At 45.3% G+C, this 25,987-nt stretch overlaps 1 protein-coding gene across 2 annotated transcripts in view; it reads left to right on the top strand.

The window, feature by feature from the left end:
* usp3 (ubiquitin specific peptidase 3) overlaps positions 1-25,987 on the top strand; it is a 90,611-nt gene that overhangs the window by 47,066 nt on the left and 17,558 nt on the right. The window contains exons 7-14 of one of the 2 annotated variants that reach the window (XM_085972048.1): positions 2,192-2,305; positions 3,224-3,337; positions 4,941-5,087; positions 5,261-5,367; positions 5,449-5,529; positions 9,051-9,169; positions 13,052-13,165; positions 17,406-17,473. In XM_085972048.1, coding sequence (XP_085828174.1) covers positions 2,192-2,305; positions 3,224-3,337; positions 4,941-5,087; positions 5,261-5,367; positions 5,449-5,529; positions 9,051-9,169; positions 13,052-13,165; positions 17,406-17,473 — 864 coding nt within the window. The remainder of the gene's footprint in view (positions 1-2,191; positions 2,306-3,223; positions 3,338-4,940; positions 5,088-5,260; positions 5,368-5,448; positions 5,530-9,050; positions 9,170-13,051; positions 13,166-17,405; positions 17,474-25,987) is intronic. The other variant, XM_085972049.1, reaches the window with a different exon arrangement.

Below are 25,987 nucleotides of genomic sequence, written 5' to 3'. Positions count from 1 at the left end.
GCCGCCAGTGACCTCGGCTCCTCTTGCCGCCGGATTGGTTTTGTGGGGAAACCTCAACAGTTTTTCCCACACAGGCCTCGGGCTAAAATTGCAGCCAGGCCCTGATGTTGTCACTGGAACCTGATCTACGTATTTAAAGACGACCCTGCTGCCTTCCGGCGGGTGTCCTGCTCGCCTGCTCAACAGAGCCGGTTACAATGGCAACCGTGGAAAGGCAGCGCGATCGGTGAGACAAGTCACTGCGGACATGCTAACTGTCCCACCTGCCTGGTAGGGAGGGGAACAGGGAGAGGAGATGGGGTGGGGGGGGCGGCGACGGGGTGTAGAAGTAAAGGAAATTGGGGAAGTAAAGGAACAGGAATTACCTCAGCAGGGAGAGCGAGTGGGAAGTGAGCAACCCACTCATGGGAGGGGTGAGGAGCCCAGATAAGAAACCCATCCCTCTGCCGGGAGTGGGGTGGGTGGTGGTTGTTGAGTTTATCCTTTCCCTCCTGTCTCTTCTACCCCCCTCTCAATTTTTTCCTCGGTGGGACAGCTGTCCCTGCCCCTCCTGCAGGCAGGGGGTGCTTCCCACTTCCATTCAGTGGGCCCTGATGTTTGTCGTTCAGCGGGGTGGGCTTGCAAGGTAGGTTACTTCCCCTTCCCTTTAGTGGATGCGATGGGAGGGAGGTGGCATGTCCGGAGCCTCACCTTCCCTCCAGTAAGCTCCAGAAATCATTTCAGTGGTGTGGGGCTCACCCGCCCTCGAGGGCCCTGGGAATCAACTTGTTGGGGTCGAGAGGAATTCTATTTCCTCCAGTAGACCCGGAAGCTAGTGGGGGGTTGGTGAAGAGACACTGCAGCCAAAACCTCACCTCTAGCATGGCCCTGGGAATTGTTTCTCCCCCCAGCAAGCCCCTAAATAACCTCCTCAATTGGGGAGGGGGCAGATTGTATTTCACCCAGCAGGTCAATAAAACTAAGCTCCTGGCCGGGGGGGCGGTTTGGTTCAATATTCCCTCATACAGTGTCCTGAAATCACCACCTTCCAGGGAACGCCTCAGCAGAATCCATTGTTTCTGAAATTGTGTTTAATTGGAGGAGATTATTCTGAGCCCCCTTACAGGTACCGGATACTCGATCATTTGGTAGCATTTTGGTTGACCGGGACATGCGCCGCCATTGGTACAGTGGATGGCACTCAGAGGCTCAGTTCAGCTCCATGTGTCAGACGTGAGGGCTTCTGTCCAGAGGAAGGGACGGGGGACAGTCCACAGGGCTTGAACATTTCTTGATTTGTGAGCCTAGATGTTAACTTAATCAGCAAAATATTCACGCCCGGCCCTGATGCTGCCATATGTGCACTTCAGGCACTTCATTGAATAGCTTGGGAGTGGGAACCCTGGCTGCCTTTTTCCCTTTCTAACCCAGGGGTGCTGAGGCTAACTTTAGAGCCCCTACTGCCCTCTGACTGAGATTAGCTATGCGGGATTGAACATGGGTACTTTCTGGTCTATTTATCTTACCTACTCATGACCTGGACCAACAGAGCTCTCGGGAGCCTGTTACTGATTTTTTTTTTAATTAAAGTTTTCTGAATTATTAACTTGGTGGAGGCACAAACATCTCGTCTACACCATATGTATTTTGAATTTCCAGTAAGGTGCTGCAAAATTTGCATCCCATTTCAGTGCAGTACTAGATGGCATAGGCCAGGGATCCTACAAGACTTTGTGTAACTGAGGTATAGAGTTGATGAGTGTGAGCTTAGCTGGAACATTGGGTTCTGTAGCTCGCCGACAGGGATGAATTGTTTAGTACACGCTTGGCATGTTTTCTGAGAAATTGACTTTATTACTTGTGCCGAGCAGTGTTGATACCTTACAGCAGTTATTGGCTGTCGGCTTTCACACAGCTGGGAGAAGATGAAAAGGCGCCCATCACATTTACAGTGTCGAACTCCCTGAAGTGAACTCGAGGCAGTAATCTCACCCCCGGGGTCATATGCCTGTTGGAAACTATTCGTACTGTGCCCTCTTGTTCTAGACACTTCATGAATCAGATTATTGCTTTGTTTCTGCTCTCGGGCATGTGTTATTTAGCAGTGTGGTACTTTAGGAAAATCCCGCACTTAACTCTTTTAAGTCTAAAAGTATGCATTTTTAAAGGCAGCGATGGTTTTTTAACCAATGTTGTTTTTCTTCACTTGCAGTAACATCCAGCAGTTCTGCTGTTATTTCAAGGAGCTTCCAGCAGTGGAGTTGCGCAGTGGTAAAACTGCAGGTAGAAGGACCTATCACACCAGGAGCCAGGGAGACAACAGTGTGTACGTTGCTGCTTTTCTGTTTCTTATTACAAGTACACAACTATTAGGTAAAACAGGCACAGGCGAGGACTAGTTGGAAAAATGTTTTAAAATCAAGGCCACAAAAATGCCAGCTTCTTTTGTTGAACTCGATCTGCAGGCAAGGCTTCTCAGTGTGGTATTGATGAGAATTAATCTACTGTTCGTGACTTTGAATTGAGCCAAATAGATTGAACTGATCCAACAGGACAGCTAATTCATGTTAGAGAGGAATAGACACTTTAGAATGGTTGTTCAGCACTTGGAGTTATTGCTTTGCCTCATTGACTAATGGCTATGAGAGAAATAAAAAATCCGTTGTAAAAATTTCTTGAGTTTTATACAAGACCCTGAAGACAGACTCCAAGGTGGTATTAAAAACAATTTTTTAGCGACCGCAAATATCTTTGTATATCAAAGAGAGGGGGAGCAGAATCCATCACAACTTTTACACAGGAAGCGTGTATTGACGTAATAAAACTCACTACGCACTTGGTTTGCGTATAAAGCAAGGCTTTAATCAACTTGTTGCAGAACATGGAGGTCTAGTTGTACTTCACTAGTTCCTGTCTTACAAAATGTCCCTGAGCAAGCTGGGCCGACTCCTTGGACAGCGCCACCAACTGGATGTCCAGTGTTATTTCATGAGTAGTTTCTTTATGATGATGAGATTTATAACACATATCTTTAAAATAAAAAAGGTCTGGGATACGGTAGGGGAATGGGACTTGGTGGATAGCTCTTTTAGAAAACGGGCAGGTGTGATGGGTCAAATGTGTGCTGTAAGGTTCTCTCATTCTATAAGAGATGTGGGTGGTGTCGGTGTGTTTGGGGACCTGGAGTCTTTGAGCAGTGTTATTAATAATGCACTTTTTTCTGTTCCCCTGCTAACTATTGCAGTTCCCTAGTAGAAGAGTTCCGGAAAACTCTCTGCGCCTTATGGCAAGGAAGCCAGACCGCATTCTGTCCCGAATCTCTCTTCTATGTAATTTGGAAGATCATGCCAAATTTCAGGTAGGCAGCAGAGGAGAATTGTTTTGTGAAGGGTTTTGGCCCAAAAAGTTAACCTCCCTCTCTCTTTACAGATGCTGACTGACATGCTGTATGTTTCTGGCATATGTAGTTTATGTGCTGATCTGAATTGCAGTAGGAGAGGGGTGTAATGAATCAAACGTTCTGCCCCCTGTTTCATCTTAGCGGTGGAAGATTCCGAATTCTTGTGTACTGGCTGGCTGAGAAAACGCCCACAGTTGTCACTGGAACTCTCTAATTAAAACGCAGACTGTTACTTAAAATTCTGCTTAGGTCAAACTAGAAGACAGTTCAATCAAGAAAATGTGGCTTTAGTTTTGAGATTCTTTTTGCATCTATGTCAATTAAAAACATTTATAAACAGGACAAAGATTTTTGGGAGTTGCGGCGTGATTTGTAAACCTCCGTAATGTTTTGAGTTAGTTTCAGTGTCTTTGCCTCGAACTGTAAATTGTAACTGTGATTGGGGGGCTACCCGTAATGTGTTTCATAACTGCACCACACAATATAGAAAAAAATCCTTTAGATTGCATGTGTAAACATAGTAAGGAACACTAGGGAGTCAACACATTGAATTCCCTCAGCTAAATAAATGTGTGTTCAGGCAAGTGAATTGAAAATTCTACCATTTTGTTTTATCGAGAGCCGGAGTTGTTAATGGAGAGTCCTGATTCGAAATGCTGGATACAGGGGGGGGGGGGGAGAATAATTCCCATTTGGAGTATCATATATATATAGTCAGGCCTATTAAAAACTATGCTACTCGCCTGTAATGTGCGAGAGGGCATGTTCTAGGTGAAGAAGTCTGCTCTCTTCTCTTCCCATGGCTAACTCCCCTCGTTGGACATCATGTCCTGGCCCAGCAGGGAGCTCAGTGACCACTTCCCAGATGTTTGCCAGTACTTTTCAGGAACTGTCCTTATTTTTCCTTGCCCCCATCCTCCCGTCCCCAAAATGCCATTGGAAGGAGCAACACAATGCATGAATATGCTGCACCTAAAATTTATTCAAATGCTGCAAACCGCATTAAGGTTTCACTGCCAAATATGAAAAGTTTGTGGATCTGTATTACAGGAAACTTTCGATTTACCGGCACCTAAATAACCGGAAATCTCGGCTAACCGGCAAAATTCAGGAGTAGGTTCAGGTAACTTTTATTACTTGCCTTCCTCCATCTGTTGCTGTGCAGGGGTGTGGCTGCAGCTGTTGCTAAGCTACAGAGACGCTTGCAACTTGTGGCCATTGTTCTGAAGCAACAGGGTTTGTTGCTTTATACGGCGCTCTCGGCTCCGTATCTTTTACTATAGCGTTCGGTTATCTGGAATTTTTGATGAACCGGCACCACGTCGGTCCCGTCCGTGCCGGATAAAAAAAAGTTTCCTGTAATGAGGTTAAAATTTGTCACTTTTTGCAAAATAACTAACTCATTTATCCAACAAATCACAACTCCTTCACGAAGAATATTCGAACAAAAGCAAGTAAAGCAGTCAGAGCACTTTGTAATGAAAAGAATTAAATGATTGGAATTGAAGTTTTGTGCCTTAGGAAGATTAAACTGAGTGGTATTCTCTGTCTCCCTGTGCAGAGGCTATCAGCAGCAAGATGCTCATGAATTTATGCGATACTTGTTAGACCACCTCCACTTAGAGCTTCAGCGGAGCTACAATGGTATGACAACTTCATTTATTTCACCAGACTGCTCCAGCATCTCTTCATCCAGTAAATGCTGCATGTAAGTCACCGATTCAGTCTTGTATTGTGCATCAGATAAAATAGTGGAAATATTTAATGCTAAATGCTGTATTTTGTGTCTCGCCCGTTGTATAGTTCGAGCAGTTATTTGGCAATAACCTGGCTGTTGCTTTTCCATTTTACTGTCACTGATAACATTTTCATCACTTTCAGAAATGGTGTTTCAACAGTTGTCACGAACATATTTGGAGGAATACTTCAGAATGAAGTAAACTGTCTAATTTGTGGGACCGAATCCAGAAAGTTTGATCCATTCCTTGGTAAGTATCTAAGTACGTTTGTGTTTAAATATTTCCTATACAGGAATTTATTATACTCTCAACCATGTTTCTTCTTTCAAGATCTTTCATTAGATATCCCAAGTCAGTTCAGAAACAAAAGAGCCAAGAACCAGGACAATGGACCAATATGTACCCTACGTGGTAAGGTTCTGTTTGGTTTTAACGTTTACATAAGTGAGACGTGCAAAGGGAGTACGAAATTGGTGACTATCTAACAATGAACAAGCCACAGAAAGTAACCCGTAATAAGGGAGAGGGAAAAGGATAGACAAGGTACGGCTTAACTTCAGGGCTTTTGACATGCTTATTGAAACGGTTTCTCAGGGTAAGTCGGAGGTTCATTGTAAATAGTACCCACTACAAGACATAGCAGACCTGCTGTGGTACTGCTCTGAGCCATACCAGGAGCACAGACTGTGGTTTTAAAGCCAACTCGAGCCTCGAGCCTCTGACAGGTTGAGCCTCAGGAACCAAAACTTAATAGACTAATTCCCAATGGGCAACTTTATAAGCCAAGTTGAAATATGTTTTGGAAATTTAGATCTTTGTGTGTTTTTATTTACGAGTGTGTTGTCGACAGACTGAAGAAATAAACCTCAGCGGAAAAGATTGAAAAAATGATTTGATTGGTTCACCATTTCAATTTTAACTGCCATTTTTGCTTTGTAGTTTTGGGGTTTCATTTCTGCTTAGCAGTTGCTAATTGGTACACTGTTCAGTTTCAGACTCCACCTGAGTATTATTGTCAATAAGATCTTTCCTTTTTCAGACTGACTATTTTCCTGTACTGGCTCCTCCTATATCCTACTCCCCCTGCAGGCCAGCGCCCGCTACGCCTCTGCTTTAATATAACTCTTTTTGCTTCACTGTTCCTCCCTACCTACGGGATAACCGCCTTCTGGAATGTGTCCTCCAGATACTTTTCCTTCTCACACATGTTGCAGAATACAGCCAGCTAGTCCTTGAGTCAATATTCCTCCACTCGAGAGATGCAACTTCTAGATACTTTGCAGGATATCCCACATCATGCTGCGCACTAACTTGCCTCCTGATCCCATTATTTCTATGCTTCTAACCTCTGCTACTCTGGTCTGAATTCATTAGATCTAATTCTCACTTATCGACCTGGTCTTGCAGATTCAGGCTCACTCGGACTCCTGTTTAGGGCAGAGCCACTTTCAGTTGCCCCCTCTCCGCGCTCAATAAGCCGTTTGTTACCACAAATTTATTATATAATTACTTCATTCCTACAAACATTTATGTAATGACTCACTCAGAAATAAACTAGCTCATAGCCACTCCTGCAATTCAAACAGCACAATCCAGTTAATTGTGTTACTTTCTAATTGGCCCCTCTGGTTTACGGTGACGGAAATAGTCACATTACATTCTTTATTGCCTGGGATCGCAGGATTTTATTGGCGTTTTGGGGTTTGTATTCTGCGATAACATCGTTTTTTCTGATGAAAACCACTAATTGACGGCTTTTGCCATATCTACATTGCGTGATTATGGCAGTGATCCCAAGTTGTACTCGACAAGAACAGTGACAAATGATGTGTTTAGCGAGGGAGTTGAAGTTGTGTGTTTTAGGGGCATGTATTTTCATTTCAAAGAATTCTCTTACCTTCTCCCCTCACCAAATAAACTGTACAAAAAGATGAGAGAGTTTATTTAAAAGAAAAAATTAGTTAGTTTCAAAGTGAATGTGCCCCACAATGTTCCCGCTAATTTTTTTGGGTGCGTGGCCCCTTTAACGGGTTGTGCGGCCCGTTCAAATTTCTGCGCATGCGTGGTTTTTCCAATTAAAAGCCGCTAAGCGGCCTACACGGGACTTCCAGAAAGCTGCGCAGCTTAACTGGAACATTGGTACCCCATCATATTGGATCTCCATTCCAGGGAAGTCCTTTCCCAACAGCTTTTGCATTGGGTCCATCTTGGGTTGGCTATTGTAAACTCGACTGGGGATTGGCGTTATCCTGTTCCTCCATTCATGGCTAGAAAATGCTGTGGAAGGGTGGCTTTCCAGATCCGAGGTAATTGGGACAAACTCTGGGGCAGGGCGAGCTCTTTAGCTGGAAAGAGCACCACCTAAACTAGGTTGTTAATTATTAAGATATAAGTAGAGCAGCTTTGGAGAGACAAAGGAAACCGACCAGACAAAAAGGTAAATTAATGACATCATTAGTAGAAACATCAAGCAAGAAAAGGCATTTCAAAGAATAGGCTTAGCCATTGAGGTATATCTTTACTAATGTAACACGATGACTGAACTCGCGGCTGTTGGGGCAGTTAGAGACTAGAATGTAATGGGAAAAGCAGAAACATGGCTAACCTCAATGATGGGGCAAAATTAACTTTTTTTATATTCGTTCATGGGATGTGGGCATCACTGGCAAGGCCAGCATTTATTGCCCATCCCTAGTTGCCCTTATGAAGGTGGTGGTGAGCCGCCTTCTTGAATCGCTGCAGTCCGTGTGGTGAAGGTGCTCCCACAGTGCTGTTAGGGAGGGAGTTCCAGGATTTTGACCCAGCGACGATGAAGGATCGGCGATATACTTCCAAGTCAGGATGGTGTGTGACTTGGAGGTGGTGGTGTTCCCATGCGCCTACTGCCCTTGTCCTTCTAGGTGGTAGAGGTCGCTGGTTTGGGAGGTGCTGCCGAAGAAGCCTTGGAAGAGTTGCTGCAGTGCATCTTGTAGATGGTACAAACTGCAGCCACGGTGCGCCGGTGGCGGAGAGAGTGAATGTTTAAGGTGGTGGATGGGGTGCCAATCAAGCGGTCTGCTTTGTCTTGGATGGTGTTGAGCTTCTTGAGTGTTGTTGGAGCTGCACTCATCCAGGAATGTGAAGAGTATTCCATCACACTCCTGACTTGTGCCTTGTAGATGGTGGAAAGGCTTTGGGGAGTCAGGAGGTGAGACACTCGCCACAGAATACCCAGCCTCTGGCCTGCTCTTGTTGCCACAGTATTTAAGTGGCTGGTCCAATTAAGTTTCTGGTCAATGGTGACCCCCCCAGGATATTGATGGTGGGGGATTTGGTAATGGTAATGCCGTTGAATGACGCTCGCTTGTTGGAGATAGTCATTGCCTGGCACTTGTGTGGTGCAAATGTTACCTGTCATTTATCAGCCCAAGCCTGAATGTTGTTCAGGCCTTGCTGCAGGCGGGCATGGACTGCTTCATTATCTGAGGAGTTGCGAATGGCACTGAACACTATGCAGTCATCAGCGAATATTCCCACTTCTGACCTTATGATGGAGACATATAGTGCCTTTCATGACCTCAGGACATCCCAAATCACTTCACAGCAAATGAAGTACTTTTAAAATGTAGTCACAGTTGCAATGTGGGAAATACAGCAGCCAATTCACACACAGCAAGGCCCCACAAACAACGACGAGATAAATGATCAGATAATCTGTTTTAATGATGTTGGTTTGAAGGCCAGGACACCAGGAGAACTTCCTGCTCTTCTTTGGATCAAAGCATTGTTATATTCTACTTTTACTTTTTATTTCTGTTTTGGGGTACTGTACAAGCGTTACTTTATGTTTCCTTTTATGAGACTCTGGATTTACTTAGCCTGTTGAAAAATGAATTGCAGATGGGGGTTTGGCGAGCCAGTGATTGCAGTTCTCTGGGTTATTTTTATTGCAGATTGCCTACGCAGTTTCACAGACTTGGAGGAGCTGGATGAAACCGAGCTGTACATGTGCCACAAGTGTAAAAAGCGACAGAAGTCCACCAAAAAATTTTGGATTCAAAAGTTGCCAAAAGTTAGTACTGTACTTTTTTGAGTAGCTAAGTTGCTGTATTTATTGATGAAAATGTGAGGTCAGATACAAAGACATAGTTAAAACTGCATTAACTGGATGTTTTTTATTTTCAAATCTGGTCTGGAGTTCTGTAGTTTTAGTAATCTGGTAATACACTTATCTGACTTACATTTTTCAAATTAACACATTGAAGAACATTATCAACAGACCTCACCACCTCTGATGGATACAGTTTTGTGTCCATCATTAGTCACTTTAAAAAGAAAATGGGCAGCTTTTTTTAATGTTTCAATCTCCATCTCATGATCACCGAATAGAATGTGCTGCAAGGTGATGCATTTAACCTTGTGCCTCAGTTGTACAGCACGAGTGAGCATCCGTGCCTTATGCTGCCCGCAGTTACTCGGAGGGAAGGCTGATCTCAGTGTGGGCCAGCTCTCGTCAGGTACTTGCCTTGAATGGCAGTGCAGCTGTTTTTAAAGATTTATGGGTAAGAAGCTGTGTACGGTGCAAGGCTGCCAAAGCACATTTCTGACACCAGCAGAAGTGGGACACAAGTCACCCAGCACGTCTGCTGCACTTAATTGAATAAAGTGGGGCTTTATAGTAAGGATGTTCGGTAAAGAGCTAGAATTATTTTTTTTAAAACTCTTGAAACCTGTGTAGAGGTAACTCGCACTCACCCCACATGAAAGCTCTTTGTTTAGGATATTGCATCTCGATACTAAAATAATGAGAGGGACACAGCTTTTCATCCTTAAATCTTTAAAAAGTTCGGGCAGGCCTGCTGCACTGCCACTCAATGCAAGTGACTGATTAGCACTGACTTTGATTGGGAGCTTTATATAAGCACAATAGACTCCTAGGCCTAGAAATTGGGTTGGTAGCGCCGGCGCTGAGCACCTAAAGAGACCTAGAAGCCCCATGTTGGGGCGGACGCTATGAAGATAGCGCCAACTCAGATATTGACTATACATTTAGCGCCTGCGCTAAGTGTTTGCGTGCGCCCGTGAGCGCAAGCAGCTCATGACATCATTTCAGTGTGCAACGCCTTTTAGGAGCGCCTGAGCGCATATTGGGTGGCGCCCGGAGCCTTAGCGCCCAGCGCTATTAGTGACAGTTCGAGGGAGGGCTAACAGGCCCTTCTCGGAGTAGGGGGGCGCTATTTAAAGGGGACAGCTCTACTGCAGAATCTTCTGCCACTTGGCCTGCTCATTGCGCTCGCTGCTAGAGAGAGTTGGCGAGCTAATGTGGAGCGGAGTCCTGGGATTTGAGCTTTACAGTACTTGGTACCTTCAACCCTGTCCGAAGCACTTGCACCACTACACCTAAAAGCCTTTTAACCAACTGGCATCGGAATGGGAGCTTGTTTGGAGGGCGACGGACCTCATCTGCACTCTGTGCAGCAGTCATGACGACCTGCCTTGCCCTGCGGGGAGACGGTGGCCGAACTTGCCTATCCCCCATGCGTTGCTCCATGCCGCTTGGTCCGGCAACTGGTTCATCCTCAGAGCCACCCCCCTCCCCTCCAGGGGACTACTATCCCCAGTCTGCAGATGTCTCCGCTCCCCGGATTCTGCAACGGCTGGTCCGGATTCCTCCTGGTCCTCGCCTCCGGTGGCACTGGCACTGGCAGCTTCAGCGCGTTGAGCCCGAGTTGGTGCTGCTTCATCTGAAAGTGGGAGGTGGAAGAGTGGCTTTAGCAAAAGGACAGGTTTGCTGAAAGGCGTGCCAGATTGCGGCAAGGCTCTGACATGGCTGCACACTGAGGATGCATGCTGGCGGGGGGACCAAGTGGAAGGCAACAGGTGGAAAAGGTGAGAGTCTTACCCTCGCTGCCGGTAATGGGGTCGGCAGATGCAGTGGTCACTGGACCAGACAGACGTCCTCCAAGTATCTGGTGCACTCTCTCCCCCAGATCCGTGAGAGTGACCACTTGTGCAGGTCCGCCACCGGTTCGACGCTGCTCCTTTCTAATCTGTGCCATCTTGGACTGCAGGGGAAAGAAGAGGAGGTTCTGTTACATGAGGCCTTGAGACCTCATCGCATGCCCCCCATGGTGCAAGAGTCGTTACATGAGGCCTTGAGACATCTGTCCATGTGTGTGGCCAGAAAGGGCCATGGGTGCATACTGACAGATGGCCATTGGCGCATCATTGCAGTAGGGTGCCTGAAGTCAGCTGCAGATGGAGAGAAGCACAAGTTTGGTAAACCATCACTCACCCTAACGATCCGTGTGAGGTTGTTGAATTTCTTCCTGCACTGAACAGGGGTCCTGGTCGCCATGCTGCTGGAATTCACCCTCACAGCAACCTCCCTCCAAGATCGTCGATAAGCCTTCTGATTTGGCCTCTTGCCATTATCCGGATACAGGACCTCTCGACGGTGTTCAACTGCAGCCACCAAGTGGTCCAGAGCCTCAGTGCTGAATAGCTCTGCTCTCTGCCTAACCTTCTCCATAATGCACAAGTTTCTAACGCCAGACAAGGGCGAGCGCCGAATCTGAGGTGTTGAAGCTCAGTCTGACTGACCCGCCCCTTTAAGAGCCGGCCGGCGCCTGTGGGTCTCGTGCTTTCCCGTAATTGAGTTCACCTGCGCTGCGCCCGTCCGCGTCGATATTGAGTAGCGCCTGACCTTTTGCGCCTTAAGAGCACCGTGCAACGGCTGATTTAGCGCCTCAATCCCCTTTGGGGGCGATGCAACCCAATATCGCGCCAGGTGGCGATAAGTTTCGTCTGGCTATAAACTTTGCGCATCGCCAGTTCTAACGCCTCAAGCGGGGCTATACCCAATTTCTAGGCCCTAATTCGCAAGTCGTATAGGCAAGGGTGAAGTAACCTTCACCTTCCTGCTCAGTAGCATTAACGGCATATCGCTTCATTATATTGTAGGCACACAGTGTAGTTTTAAATCAAAAATATTCTGCATTTGCAAACAATAACAAGTGGAGGCTGAAGCTAATTAAAGCCATGAAACAGACCGTTTCATTCAAGTCTGCTTGTTTCAGTAGAGAGCCTGCTGGCTTGTTCGCTGTAACTGGTAACCAGTCAGGGTGAGTTTTTAGTTTTGTGAAGGGTGGGGTGCAGTAGGTGGAGCACTTCATTCCTGTCGATGTTGCAATTTGAGGTTTTATTTTGCTGATCATTATGAATTTACGATTCTTATAACATCACTGTTAAATTGACTACAGGAAGCTGCAGTTTGTTAAGCAGATTCCTTTCCTCGGAATTGATGAACAGTAAGAGGGGAATCATATTCTACTGAATTATCCCATAATCACTGATTGCTGTGCATCATCCTGAGTGCCTGTCATGCTCCACACACTCGTGTCTTAATGATGTTCTTGGCCCACCACCTGGAACAGAACGTCAGGCTGTCTCGAGCACAATTTCACCTGGTAACGAGGGCTGACAGACACCTAAAAGGAGATAATTGCTTCAATTTGGGCATTTTGGGGCAGTTCAACAGAGTATACATAGTTCTCTTTAACTCTGGTTATGTTCACTGTGCAGTTGAAACTGGATTCGGGTGTGGTCTTGTATTTTAGGATGTAACAGTTCCCTTTTTAACTTCAATCTGTTGTACCGGAAAGTGCAAAGTCATAGTTGCTGCTTTTTTATGCAGTGAGTTAAATATAAATTAATTAATAATTTAAAATTAATGTCAAACTCACACAATTAGCAGATTAATTTATAGAAGCATGATTTCATTCTTAACACTTGCCGTAACATTTGTGGCATGATCCATTTTTCCTGGTTGTTCAGCATGTTACAATCTAATGTGCTGAAGGGAACTCTTGCATCGCAAAGTGTTTAACTGAATTACTCTATAATTCTTCCCCAAAAAAGGACTCATTATGCCTTTTTTTCCTTTTAACTTTAGGTGTTATGCTTGCATCTGAAAAGATTTCATTGGACAGCTTATCTGCGAAACAAGATAGATACATATGTAGAATTCCCTCTGCGAGGCCTAGACATGAAGTGCTTCTTATTGGAGGTAGATGTATTCAGAAATGAGGCAATTTATCTGCTGCCATCTATCGGGGAATATAAATTGTTACCGAATATCTGCATTGACTAAACCACTTACTGAGATAGAGATATAGGCTAGGGTTTGCATTTCTGTGCTCGCTGGCCTAATATTTTGTGTCTTTTCACTTCAATCTGTATATTCCATGTCCCCTACAGGGGCTGTTTTTCTGCCAGGGTCCTCCCACTTGTACACTGTAACTTCAGGGAAAGAGCCGCAGCAATGCCGGAAAAACACCATACAGGAAACTTTGTGATATCCGGCACCGACGGGACCGAGCTGTTGCCGTCCCATCAAAACTGCCGGACAAACCAGCGCTAATGTTGAAACAGAGCTCCATATCTGGCAACAAACCCTCTTCTAAACAGCCGGCCGTACCTTGCAAGCGTCTCTGTAGCTTAGCAACAGCTTCAGCGAGACCTTGCAGAGCCTGACTGGTGAAAAAAAAGCAACGAGAAGAAAAAAAACCTAACGAAACGGCTCCTGATTTTTGCCGGTGGATCGAGCATTCTGGACAGTTAACCTCCAGATAAACCAAAGTTTCCTGTAAATGGCGTTTGCACCATTTTCCCCAGGTGTCTGCGGCTCCTCTGCCGTAGTTTTGGCGGGCGAGTGCGAGAGCCTCCGTGGGAATTCACCACCATAGCACGGACATAAGTTTCACACTCGCTTCCTGCAACGCTTTGATAACATAGCATATAAAAACAGTGTGTCCTCTGCCATACTGTGAGCAACACCATGGGAGATCTATCAATATATATCAACGGTACGCCGCACTCCAGACTTCGCACTTCTTTTACAATCTCAAGATGCTATGGGCTTCTCAGCCACAAACTCCACTCTGCACAGTTCCCTGACACCACAATGAACCGAGTGGCCTTTGAGCCTGTATTTACTTGATTAAAAATTAAACATTTTCAAAATTGACGAGAGAATGCCAGTCTAACCCGGAAGCGACCTCGCTCGTCATTTGAAGAAGGCAGAGCAATGGCACCTTGTAGTCGTAAAGGTCCACCACTCACCGACGAAGAATGTTTTCACAGAAATAATGTGCAAGAGATAATGTGATAGGGGGACCTGGCTTTGGCTGCGTTTGGCCAGGTGAGAGAACTGACTTAACATGATTAGATTGTCGTGTGTGTGTGTGGACGCACGAGTGTGCACGTGCGCAGATAGGCTATTTGACCACAGCGGGCATTACAGGCGGGCCCCATGATGTCCTCACCCACTCTTTGCGCACATGCTACCAATGTAGATAGTATATAGAAACAAGAGTACTTTAAAGAAGAGCATTTTTAGAGGGGGTGGGAGGGGGAACAAAGAGAGGCACTTGAATCCAAAATGTTCTCTAAATCGGTCTAAGGGGTGAAATCCTAGCTTTAAGTCTAAAAGCAGCTGGCTGAGTGATGGGTTGATCTTCTGCTGCCCTTCATTATGTTGAGTGGAGATTGCCCTTTGTTCCTCGATATGGATCGCAGCACTCCAGTGCAGTGCCATCGTCTGCTTCAGATTGAGAGCACCCTCCCCCAACTGCTTTTGAAGCTGCTTAATTTTCTCGTGTATCTGGAGTCTTGATTATTTGTAAGATGACAACTGGGCCCAGTGACCTGAATTTGGCTGAATAAATATCATTGCAGAGAAGCTAAAGGTCCGTACAAATATATTCCAGTTCTGCGTTTTAAATGAGAACTAGAGTTTACTGTTTTATTGTCTAACTAATACAAGTGGGTTAAGCAAATTAACATACTGAGGTTTTCCAGTGGATTATCCGGTTTAACCCACAAACAGGATTTTCAAAGCTCCTGTTGACTTTCCCTTTGTTAGATTTAAGTAGAGTTGGAGTTACTGATCTTAAAAGAAAACAAGTTCTGATTGAGCGTGCCCTGTCTGAGATCTATTTCAGTTTATACTCGCACCTCCCCCTCCCCAAACGGTGGGAGATGTGAACCTCTTTCTCAATCAGATATCTTGCTGTATTACCGTAAGAGGGGAAAGGATTCCCAGCTTGTGAAAATGAAACAAACTATAAAATGGTGAGAAGGGAATCTAGTGCCCTGTGTGTCCACAATAACGGTGAACATGCGATGGAACCCCGACAACCTTTAGAAGCCCCTGAGGCAGCATTCAGATCTTTTCATGGTCTTCAATTATAACTAGGTGATCTCCCATGCTATTGCTCACAGACAAAGAATAATATTTTTGCTATACTATTTGTAGTTTGATGACACATGTTTATTCCTCGTCCATTGCTCACTTGCCTATAGTACATATATCTCTAATATGATAATAAATGGGAAGAAAATGTTGCCTCCCCACCCAATTTATGTTCTGTTTATGACTGGTTTTTTAAAGGGAATTTTTTTTGTAACCCAAGAGGTCAGTTGAAGCCAGCTGTGATGTCATGGGATTATGACGTCTTTTCACATTACAATCACCCAGTTACCAGGGAACAATAAACAGCGGTTATCATGGATCAATTTTTCAGTCGCATTGTTCCTGCTGACCAATCACAGTGCTTGAATAATAGGCAGCGGTTACTGTGGAAACTTGGCATGTAATTAACTGGGAACAAAATATAATTCCGCACCCACCAGACTCCTTTATCAACATTGGTCCAGAGCTCTTAGAAACTGGTTAATGATAATTAACTGCAGTATCACTCAGTTGGAAAGGTCAAATGGTCACTATTGGCAGGAATCCAACAGCAATGGTTTTAAAAATAATAAAAATATATTTATAAAAGCTATTGTAGTCGACAAAAACAATATAAGCCCGATTAGTGTTCAAAGCTGGCAACGTGGCCAGTAACAGGTTTGGAAAGGTGGGAATGGGTCAGGTCGGGTTATAGGCCGGGACGGGTTGAGGGACTGGTTCTTGGCCCGCATTTTTTTTTCTCTCCTTTCCCTGCCCCCCTACCTACCCAGTACAGTGCTGCCAGATCCCAGGACTCGGCTCCCTCCATGCCTAACACACACACACACCCCCCGTGACACCCCAGGACCCCCCTTCCTTCACTTGCATTGCTAATCCCCAGGGTCCATAGAAACATAGAAGATAGGAGCAGGAGTAGGCCATTCGGCCCTTCGAGCCTGCTCCGCCATTCAACGAGATCATAGCTGATCATCCAAACCCTAGCACCCGGTCCCTACACCGACAGCCATCCCACCCAAGCCCTATCCCCATAACCCCGTAACCCCACGTATTTAATCCCCCCTAACGCTAAGGGTCAATTTTTTTTTTTATCATGGCCAATCAACCTAACCCGCACATCTTTGGACTGTGGGAGGAAACCGGAGCACCCGGAGGAAACCCACGCAAACACGGGGAGAATGTGCAAACTCCACACAGTCACCCGAGGCAGGATTTGAACCCGGGTCCCTGGCGCTGTGAGGCAACAGTGCTAACCACTATGCCACTGTCCAACCCAGTGCTGAAAGCCTCAGCCTCCCCACCATGTCGCTATGAAATTGAAACCCGCAGCCTGACCAAATTCCAGCCCTACTTTGCTGCTAAACCCCATAATCCCCTCCCCCTCCCTCCAGTGATGCTAAATGCCAAGTATGGACCTTGAACCTGCTGTATTGTGCCATGACTTTTTTTTTTAAAAAAAACCAAAGCAGCCAAATTGAACACAGCAAGATTGCTCAAATGGCAAATGAAATAAATGGCGGGGTCATTTGTTGGCGTTGGCTGAATGAAGAATGTCAGCCAAGACACCAGGACAGCTTCCTGCTCTTTTCTGAATAGTGTCATGAGAGCCATCTGAACAGGCAGCAGGGCCTTGGTGTAACATCATTCAAAAGACTGCACCTCCAACAATGCAGCACTCCTTCATTGCTCCACTGAAGTGCCAGCCTCGAGTATGTGCTCAAGTGCTGTAATGGGGTTTGAACCCTCGAGCTTCTGATTCAGCAGTGAGTGTGTTAACCACTGACCTGTGCTGATGCTTCCACTAACGTTCTCCCTCCATAACAAGTTCCTGAGTAAGAAGGATCAACCAACCTATCTCGTGCACCCACATCTCCGAGCAGCTGGTTTAAAGCTAGAATTAGCCTTGGGGAGACTGTGTAGCGAATCAGCTGGAAGTGTACCTCTCGGGTGGGCCTAGAGAGAGAGCACCAATTTTAAAATACTGTGGAGAGAATAATACAGTAAAATCTGACTGCTGTAATAAAGCTCTCTGTACTTTTCTTTCGCCCCATTCTAGCCTGAGAACAGTGGTCCAGACTGTTGCCTGTATGACCTTGCAGCTGTGGTGGTGCATCATGGTTCAGGGTGAGCCTTCTGTTTTTAATTGTCTCGGAGATCTGAGGTTTCACATAACGGACATGTGTTAAACTAATATTCAGTGATTTTCATGCTGTATTGTAGTAAATACTTTATTCTAAGATTTAAATGATGTGACAACTACATTACATTAGTACTGGAATCTCTCCAAAGGACCCAATCCATTAACAGTGCAGATTTTTGTTTTATTTAGACAGTGAGCATTGATCTAATTGAGGTGCTAGCCTGGTGATTATAGAGAGCAGAATTAATTGCATAGTTGATGCTGAATCAACCTTGGATTTATTTCTGTATCTCTACTAACCATCACCCCCCCCCCCCCCCCCCCCCCCGCAACAGTCAGGCTCAGTAATTTGATTAACCAGTAACCCATAATGACTTCAGGTCTCCCTATTTAACATAGGAACAGGAGGAGGCCATGCAGCCCCTCGAGCTTGTTCCACCATTCAGTGAGTTCATGGCTGATCTGTGACCTAACTCCATATACACAAAATTAACATTGAAATGGGCAAAAGGACATTAATAGTTTTAATAATTAAATTTTCTAAGTGGTCCTGATTGCGCGAGGGTGTACAATCATTGGATATCTTTAAAAAACCGATGGCTTAAAAAGCTTTTTATTTAATTTATAAGAGATTTTTTATAATGATTATTGTAAAGATGGAAGTACCTTTTAAAGCTCTGTATCCTATTTTAAGTTCAGACCAGACACCCTGTTTTTTTTTAATTGAACCTGTGCCTGTGGATGTCTGCCAATGTAAACATGTCCATACATGAGCAAAATGAGTGACCTTAGTTCTTTTCCTGTTCTAATGTGACTTGCTGTGGATCGTTTGTCTCACTTTGTTTTCAGGAGTAGTTCTGCACTGACTAGTAATCCTGCACTATCTAGTAGTCCTGCACTATCTAGTAATCCTGCACTGACTAGTAATCCTGCACTATCTAGTAATCCTGCACTGACTAGTAATCCTGCACTATCTAGTAGTCCTGCACTATCTAGTAGTCCTGCACTATCTAGTAGTCCTGCACTGACTAGTAATCCTGCACTATCTAGTAATCCTGCACTATCTAGTAATCCTGCACTGACTAGTAATCCTGCACTATCTAGTAGTTCTGCACTATCTAGTAGTCCTGCACTATCTAGTAATCCTGCACTATCTAGTAATCCTGCACTATCTAGTAATCCTGCACTATCTAGTAATCCTGCACTATCTAGTAATCCTGCACTGACTAGTAATCCTGCACTATCTAGTAGTTCTGCACTATCTAGTAGTCCTGCACTATCTAGTAATCCTGCACTGACTAGTAATCCTGCACTATCTAGTAATCCTGCACTGACTAGTAATCCTGCACTATCTAGTAGTTCTGCACTATCTAGTAGTCCTGCACTATCTAGTAATCCTGCACTGACTAGTAATCCTGCACTATCTAGTAGTTCTGCACTATCTAGTAGTCCTGCACTATCTAGTAATCCTGCACTATCTAGTAGTCCTGCACTATCTAGTAATCCTGCACTATCTAGTAATCCTGCACTGACTAGTAATCCTGCACTATCTAGTAGTTCTGCACTATCTAGTAGTCCTGCACTATCTAGTAATCCTGCACTGACTAGTAATCCTGCACTATCTAGTAATCCTGCACTGACTAGTAATCCTGCACTATCTAGTAGTTCTGCACTATCTAGTAGTCCTGCACTATCTAGTAGTCCTGCACTATCTAGTAATCCTGCACTATCTAGTAATCCTGCACTATCTAGTAGTCCTGCACTATCTAGTAATCCTGCACTATCTAGTAGTTCTGCACTATCTAGTAATCCTGCACTATCTAGTAATCCTGCACTATCTAGTAGTCCTGCACTATCTAGTAGTCCTGCACTATCTAGTAATCCTGCACTATCTAGTAGTCCTGCACTATCTAGTAATCCTGCACTATCTAGTAATCCTGCACTATCTAGTAGTCCTGCACTATCTAGTAGTCCTGCACTATCTAGTAATCCTGCACTATCTAGTAGTCCTGCACTATCTGGTAATCCTGCACTATCTAGTAGTCCTGCACTGACTAGTAGTCCTGCACTATCTAGCAGTCCTGCACTGACTAGTAGTCCTGCACTATCTAGTAGTCCTGCACTATCTAGTAGTCCTGCACTGACTAGTAGTCCTGCACTATCTAGTAGTCCTGCACTGACTAGTAATCCTGCACTATCTAGTAGTCCTGCACTGACTAGTAGTCCTGCACTATCTAGTAGTCCTGCACTGACTAGTAGTCCTGCACTATCTAGTAGTCCTGCACTGACTAGTAGTCCTGCACTATCTAGTAGTCCTGCACTGACTAGTAGTCCTGCACTGACTAGTAGCCCTGCATTGACTGGTAGCCCTGCACTATCTAGTAGTCCTGCACTGACTAGTAGTCCTGCACTATCTAGTAGTCCTGCACTGACTAGTAGTCCTGCACTGACTAGTAGTCCTGCACTATCTAGTAGTCCTGCACTGACTAGTAGTCCTGCACTGACTAGTAGCCCTGCATTGACTGGTAGCCCTGCACTATCTAGTGGTCCTGCACTATCTAGTAGTCCTGCACTGACTAGTAGTCCTGCACTATCTAGTAGTCCTGCACTATCTAGTAGTCCTGCACTGACTAGTAGTCCTGCACTATCTAGTAGTCCTGCACTATCTAGTAGTCCTGCACTATCTAGTAGTCCTGCACTGACTAGTAGTCCTGCACTATCTAGTAGCCCTGCACTGACTAGTAGTCCTGCACTGACTAGTAGCCCTGCATTGACTAGTAGCCCTGCACTATCTAGTGGTCCTGCACTATCTAGTGGCCCTGCACTATCTAGTGGCCCTGCACTGACTAGTAGTCCTGCACTGACTAGTAGTCCTGCACTGACTAGTAGTCCTGCTGCACTGTCCCTCTGGGATCGTGGTGCAGCGTTCATTTCGCACCTCCATAGTTGCGGGTTTGTCAGAAATGGACTTGTAAGAGTGAAACCAAATTCCCCCTTGTTGCTGCAATACTGGTGCCCACCTAGCTTCCTCTCTCTCCGCCCCTGGACAAATGTGTTCCTCATGCTGGCCAGTTCACAGCACAGCAAGTGTCAGAGCTGTGGTGGAGCGTGCTAACCCACTCCTTTCATCAGGAGGTTACTGGAAATGACTGATAAAGAAAGGTGGTGAAATCCAAAAGGATGGGAAAACTCCGACCCTTAATACTGCTTTAAGTTGGGTGATGCACTAGTCATTTACCTCCTTAACTTATGTAACCTGAGGACATAGTGGCAAACCCAATGAACTGCATTTTTAGAGCCAGATGTTTTCCACAAGAGATGGTTTACAGTTAAAAATAAATATCACTCTGCCAAATGACTTTTTAAACTATCCCTTGTTATTGCTGCTAAGAGTTTAAATGTGGAAACCTCTTGTATTGATGCTTGTATTCAGGAAACCACAGAGAAGCAGTAATACATTCAAGTATCTTATATTATTGGCTCTTGGTCGTACTAGAGCACAGTAAATAAAATAACTTCAAATCGGCCTTTTGAAGTTTTGTTTAAAAAGAAATGTGGAATTACGAGTTGGAAGTTAGAAGGGGATAGATACTGTTCATTGGATGAGATGTACTCTGAATGGTATCGGACTAGCTAAGGGACGTGTTGAAAGATCTTGCAATGTTACTTGACACTTGTGTCTAGTTACTGTGGAGCAGAAATCAGCAAAGCAAATATAATGCTGCATTGTATTTCTAGATCAGTAGAGTACAAGGCTGAGGTTGTACTGCGCTGAAACTGTACACCGCTGTTCAAATGCATCTTGTCCAGTTGCGGTCACCAAGAGATTAGGGAAATATTCAAACCCTAGAGTTGGTACAGACGAGCCATGAGGCTTATCCCCAGTGAATGAGGAAAAACTGGAGAAACTTGGGCTCTTTAGCTTTGAAAGGAGGTGACTGAGGGGAGATCCACTAGAGGTATATATGATGTTAAATGGTGTAGAAAAGGTAAATACGGAGGAATGTTTCAGGTAAACCTTGAACAAGGACGGTGGCATAGTGGTTAGCACTGTTGCCTCACAGCGCCAGGGACCCGGGTTCGAATCTGGCCTCGGGTGACTGTCTGTGTGGAGTTTGCACATTCTCCCCGTGTTTGCGTGGGTTTCCTCCGGGTGCTCCGGTTTCCTCCCACAGTCCAAAGATGTGCTGGTTAGGTTGATTGGCTATGATAAATTGACCCTTAGTGTTAGGGGGATTAAATACGTGGGGTTACGGGGATAGGGTGGGATATGTGTTGGTGTAGGGGTTACGGGGATCGGGTGGGATATGTGTCGGTGCAGGCTCGATGGGCCGAAATGGCCTCTATCTGCACTGTGGGGTTTCTGTGTGATTCAGTGATTCTGTGAAGGAGGGATAGATTTAAACTCGTGAGATGCAGATTTGGAACTGATTTTCTTGACCGTAATGGTGATCAGGACTTGGAATGGACTTGTGGAAGCTGATACCTTGGAGTCATTTAAGGAACACTTGAATACTGTGGGTGACTGGAGGTTTTTCTAGATTGATGTCTAAGGTGGGCCGAATATTCTTCCTCACCCGTGTTCATCTTGCGGTGTGGAGCAATGATACGCGACCTGAAGCTTTAGTGAACTATGGCGATCTTAAAGACTGAATCCAGAAGGATAACAAAAAGAATTGCCTAGTGGAAAGATCCATTTACACACTAGTGATAAACTTGTAGTTGTTTTAATTAATGTAAATGTGATTTAGCTTAAAACAGTGAAGCATAAGAAAAGCTCCAGCTTTTAACACTGGATTGAAGCCAAGTATAGCACTTGATTCTTTTTTTTGATCATTCTTCATTTCCTTGCACCCAGTGGAAATGAACCAGTCATCCTGGTCTAAATAAAGTGCAAATTGAAGATCCCTGATAACTATGTATCCCGCTGGAAAGTTTTTTGGGAGTAGAATTAAGCAGCAGTTGTGGCTCTAGACTCTAGTTGGAGGCAAGTGAGACATACTAAACCAGGCGGCAGGGATGCAACATGGCGCAGTGGGATTAGGAGACAGGCACAGTTCTCATATGGTGAACTCCATGTTGTGGAGACTTGGGGCTATCCCTTCAGGAAGGGAAAACTTGTAAGGTGAGTCACTCAGCGATTCTTTATCTTTATTTTTAAGTACCCCCCTGCACTTTCTATACTCCTCTAGGGCTTCCACTGTTTTTAGTCCTTTGTATCTGCCAAAAGCCTGAGACCAGTTATAGTACCCGTACTCCTCCCCCAGCCAGGATCAGTTAGCTCAGAACCAGGATCAAACCTGCGACCATCTTGGTCTGTGGCTCAGCAGCTCACTGTAACATTGAATATGAGCAAAAGCCGTTTGCCAGTCGAAGGCTATTCTAGTTCCCCGAATTATCCCTTATTTTGCCCCCACTATCCCGCCTGGCAGATTATTCCAAATTCCTATTTCTTTCGGTGCTGTTCTCAACATTGGTTGAAAATTATTTCTTACTAATTTAAAGTTATGGGGCTAAAAATTGAGTAGCGCCCCTGCAGCAGAAATTGAGTGGTAGCGCCCCAAGAGGGTAGTGGGGTGCTACTGGAAGCTCCTTGCTACCCTCTTGGGGGGGCTGCGAGGGAATATCGGGACGTGACGTGCTGTGGCGCCACATCGCGCCGTGGTACTGCAGGCCTTCCTCCACTCCTTAAATGGGAGGGGCCTTGCGCAGCGCGACCCGGGGCCCAGCTGGGCCCCCGGGGATTGGGAGTGCCAGCAAAAGAGCCCGGCACTCGAAGTGCCGGGCTCGTGGAGCGCAGCCGGCACTCCGTGGGGGGGGGGCGGGTAAGGAGGCCAGTGACGGGAGCGGAGGCAGGTGCTGGCAGGCGGCCAGCAACAAAAATGGCCGCCCCGCATCTTTCCTTTAAATAGCGCCGCCCCGGCGGCAGGTAGGCCCCCCCTGACCCCATCGGACATAGCGTCCGGCGGTAAGTCGGGGCGCTCCCGAAGATCGCGGCCGAGGCGCTGCGCACAGCGATGACGTCATTGCCGGCGGTGCTAACGGGAGGCACAAAGCAGCCCAATTTTTCCCCCCTGTTCTCTTGTCCTGCTTTTTGCTTAATTGGAATAATCTGGGTCTTACCCTATCTGTAGCATTTAGTGAGGTCATCCCTTTCTCAAGATTAAAGCTTAAGCTTCTCTATTCTTTCCTCCTAGCTCATCTCCTTTACATTTGATCAGTCGTGCTGCTTTTCTTTGCACCCTCTCCAGTGATTGCTTTATGGGGCATCGTGACCAGAGTTGAATACTGGATAAACCCATTGCCATATCCAGGAGCCAAGCTTCATTTTTACTTGTGGTGCTTCTAGTCAAATAGATTTAGAGAAGTGGGAGGGGGAGGATCCAGTTGTCGTGGTCCGCTTAGGAACCAACGACATAGGTAAAACTAGGAATGAGGTTCTGCTGAGAGCGTTTGAGGAGCTCGGGTCGAAATTAAAACGTAGAACCTCACGGGTAATAATGTCTGGATTGTTACCTGAGCCATGCGCAACAAGGCATAGGGACAAACAAATTAGAATGTTAAATGCATGGCTGAAAGAGTGCTGTAGGAGGCAGGTGTTTCGCTTCATGGGGCACTGGCACCAGTACTGGGGAAAGAGGGAGCTGTTCCATTAGGACAGGCTCCACTTATATCGGGCTGGGACCAGTGTCCTGGCAAATTGAATAACTAGAGTAGTAGATAGGACTTTAAACTAATAAAGGGGGTTGGAGTAGGAGGATTCAGGAAAGGTTAAATTCAACAGCAGTAAGAGAAATGTCAAGGCTGTAGAGCAGAGTAGCGATTTGGGTAAAAATAAGCTGAGTGGGTCAGGAAAGGACAGAAAGCTTAATAAAGGGTATTAGCGACTAAGGTGACATCAGGGAAAAATGGAAAAAAGTTAAAGCTAAAGGCTCTATATCTGAATGTGTGAAGCATTTGCAACAAAATAGGTGAATTAATAGCACAGATAGAAATAAATGGGTTTGATCTAATAGCCATTACAGAGACGTGATTGCAGAGTGACCAAGGTTGGGAACTAAATATCCCAGGATACTGGAGTAGAGAGAAAGGATCTTAGCTCGGAAAATCAAGATGTCGAATCAGTTTGGGTGGAGCTAAGAAACAACAAGGGGCAGAAAACATTGGGAGTAGTCTATAGGCCCCCTAACAGTAGTTGTAGTGTTGGGAAGAGTATCAATCAAGAAATTAGAGGAGCATGTAACAAGGGTAATACAGTAATCATGGGAGACTTAATCTTCATACAGACTGGGCAAACCAAATTTGCAGTAATAGTGCGGAGCACGAGTTCATGGAATGGTACTCACTGGAATGGCACTAAGGAAGTGGTACTCAGTAAAATATGGGACTTAAGGCGGATAAATCCCCCGGACCTGATGGCCTACATCCTAGGGTCTTGAGAGAAGTGGCGGTAGGGATTGTGGATGCATTGGTGATTATTTTCCATAACTCCCTGGACTCAGGAAAGGTCCCGGCAGATTGGAAAACTACTAATGTAACACCCTTATTTAAGAAGGGAAGTAGACAAAAAGCTGGAAACTATAGACCAGCTAGCCTAACAGCTGTGGTTGGCAAAATGTTGGAGTCCATTATTAAGGAAACAGTAACAGAGTATTTGGATAAACATAATTTAATAGGACAGAGTCAGCATGGTTTTATGAAGGGGAAGTCATGTTTGACAAATTTGCTCGAATTCTTTGAGGATGTAACATACAGGGTGGATAAAGGGGAACCAGTGGATGTAGTGTATTTGGACTTCCAAAAGGCATTTGACAAGGTTCCACACAAAAGATTACTGATCAAGATAAGAAATCACGGGATTGGGGGTAATATACTGGCATGGGTAGAAGATTGGCTATCTAACAGAAAACAAAGAGTTGGGATAAATGGTTCATTCTCGGGCTGGCAATCAGTAACTAGTGGTGTTCCGCAGGGGTCAGTGCTGGGACCCCAACTCTTTACAATCTATATTAAGGATTTGGAGGAAGTGCAACATATCCAAGTTTGCCGACGATACAAAGATGGGAGGGAAAGCAATGAGTGAGGATGACATAAAAAACCTGCAAAAGGACATAGACAGGCTAAGTGAGTGGGCAGAGATTTGGCAGATGCAACATAATGTTGGAAAGTGTGAGGTTATGCACTTTGGCAGAAAAAATCAAAGAGCAAGTTATTATCTAAATGGAGAGAAACTGCAAAGTGCTACAGTACAAAGGGATCTGGGGGTCCTGGTGCATGAAACACAAAAAGTTAGTATGCAGGTGCAGCAGGTGATCAGGAAGGCCAATGGAATCTTGGCTTTTATTGCAAGGGGGATGGAGTATAAAAACAGGGACGTCTTGCTGCAGTTATACAGGGTATTGGTGAGGCCACACCTGGAATACTGCGTGCAGTTTTGGTTTCCATATTTAAGAAAAGATATACTTGCTCTCGAGGCGGTTCAGAGAAGGTTCACTCGG

This window comes from Somniosus microcephalus, chromosome 32, assembly GCF_052327205.1.
Source record: "Somniosus microcephalus isolate GS21.2 chromosome 32, FLI_Smic_1.0, whole genome shotgun sequence".
Taxonomy (NCBI): domain Eukaryota; kingdom Metazoa; phylum Chordata; class Chondrichthyes; order Squaliformes; family Somniosidae; genus Somniosus; species Somniosus microcephalus.
This window is presented reverse-complemented; position numbering and strand designations above follow the sequence as displayed.